This window comes from Humulus lupulus, chromosome 8 (genome assembly GCF_963169125.1).
Source record: "Humulus lupulus chromosome 8, drHumLupu1.1, whole genome shotgun sequence".
In the NCBI taxonomy this organism is placed as follows: Eukaryota; Viridiplantae; Streptophyta; class Magnoliopsida; order Rosales; family Cannabaceae; genus Humulus; species Humulus lupulus.
Window position 1 is genome coordinate 128,831,078 of NC_084800.1, and position 1,416 is coordinate 128,832,493.

General features: G+C 41.7%; 1 protein-coding gene across 1 annotated transcript; it reads right to left on the minus strand.

The window, feature by feature from the left end:
- Nucleotides 1-360: 360 nt before the first annotated feature.
- Nucleotides 361-1,209, minus strand: LOC133796053 (uncharacterized). The gene has a single exon (XM_062233534.1). It carries the CDS (start codon nucleotides 1,207-1,209, stop codon nucleotides 361-363), a length of 849 nt encoding a protein of 282 aa, XP_062089518.1.
- Between the last annotated feature and the right edge of the window lie 207 nt (nucleotides 1,210-1,416).

Below are 1,416 nucleotides of genomic sequence, written 5' to 3' on the forward strand. Positions count from 1 at the left end.
TTCAGTTTATCACCCTTTATTTTTGTTTCTAGGAAAGCTCCAATACCAATCTTATTTATCCGGTAGACATCCAAAATAGCTATCTGCTTATTCTTCTTATTTATACCCCTAACATTCCAACTCATTATATTGAAATTGTCCATTCAAGTTCAATAATAATGAAGGGTCATTGAGAAACTTCTTCTGTTCTTGCAGAACACTGAAAGTATTCTTACTATTCTGGTCTATAACAAGGAATTTCAACTTCACTGTACCTGGGTTTTTTGGGGTAGACCAGCCTTGATCCTTAGGAAGTTCCTCATGTTGGGGTATCAGCTCCTTTTTTGATGAGGACTGGGTTTGAATATCCTGACCTTGTTTCTAGTGGGTACTAAAATCTCCATGAGCAGAATCACCATCCGCCTGGGTAGCTGGACTCTCCTTCTTCCTCCAGACCAAACCTTCAACAAATTTGCAAGTTGAGACAGTATGTCCTAACTTCTTACATTGAGGGCATTTTGTAGGCATCCATTCATATTCAATCATTTGATCCATAACTTGACCTCTCTCATTGATATAGCTGATGAACTTAAGAAGAGAGTCTGATATTTCCATATCAACTAATATCCTAGCAAATTTGATCATTGACCTATCTTTTGTGATCTTGTCTATCATTATTGGTTTCCCGATAGTGCTAACCAAAGCACTTAAACAGTTAGTGCCCCAGTACTGTAACCCAAGACCTGGAAGATGAATCCAAACCGGCACAGAATTAATCGATCTCAGAGACTCAATATCAGCAGTCCAAGGCTTTAAGATAACAGGCTTTCGATCAAAATGAACTACCCCTGATTCTAGGACCAAGTCACGAGTAGCCTCGTCTCTGAACTTGACCATAGTATATCCTGAATTCATCCTCACAATTCGATCGATCCCAAGTTTCCCCCAAATTCGGTTAATGAAACCTTCAAAGACAGGCAATGGTGAATTAGCTCCCATAACTACAAAAATCAAGGCCGAATTCCAGAAATAAGCTTCAACTGCAATTTCCTCTAGGTCCAGTTGAGCAATTTTTTGCCCTTCCAGATGCAGAGGTGCCTTATATTCAAGTGTAGTACCCCCCTGAAAAGGAAGTGATTCTTTGAATCGAGACCAGGTTGCCTTCGCAGCTTCATGATACGGGTTGTTCTCTACCTCCTCCGCCCAAGAAGGGGCTCTATTCTCAGGCATAGGCTGCTTCAACGGAGAAGTACGTACCTCATCCTTACTTAAAATCTCAGGGACCACTGAAGAGGTATTCACAGCAATATCGATCTCGCTTATCCCATCAGTCAAAGGTACGGTGGTTGGAGATTCAGTGGATGAAGGGAGCTCGGAACAAGGATTTGCTTTAACAAGCTTCTGCGCCACCTTACGTCACCGCACCATGGCAGAGAG

What these genes read in the sequence shown, in the direction of transcription:
- LOC133796053 (XM_062233534.1), bottom strand. Translation starts at nt 1,209, where the DNA reads ATGCCTGAGAATAGAGCCCCTTCTTGGGCGGAGGAGGTAGAGAACAAC.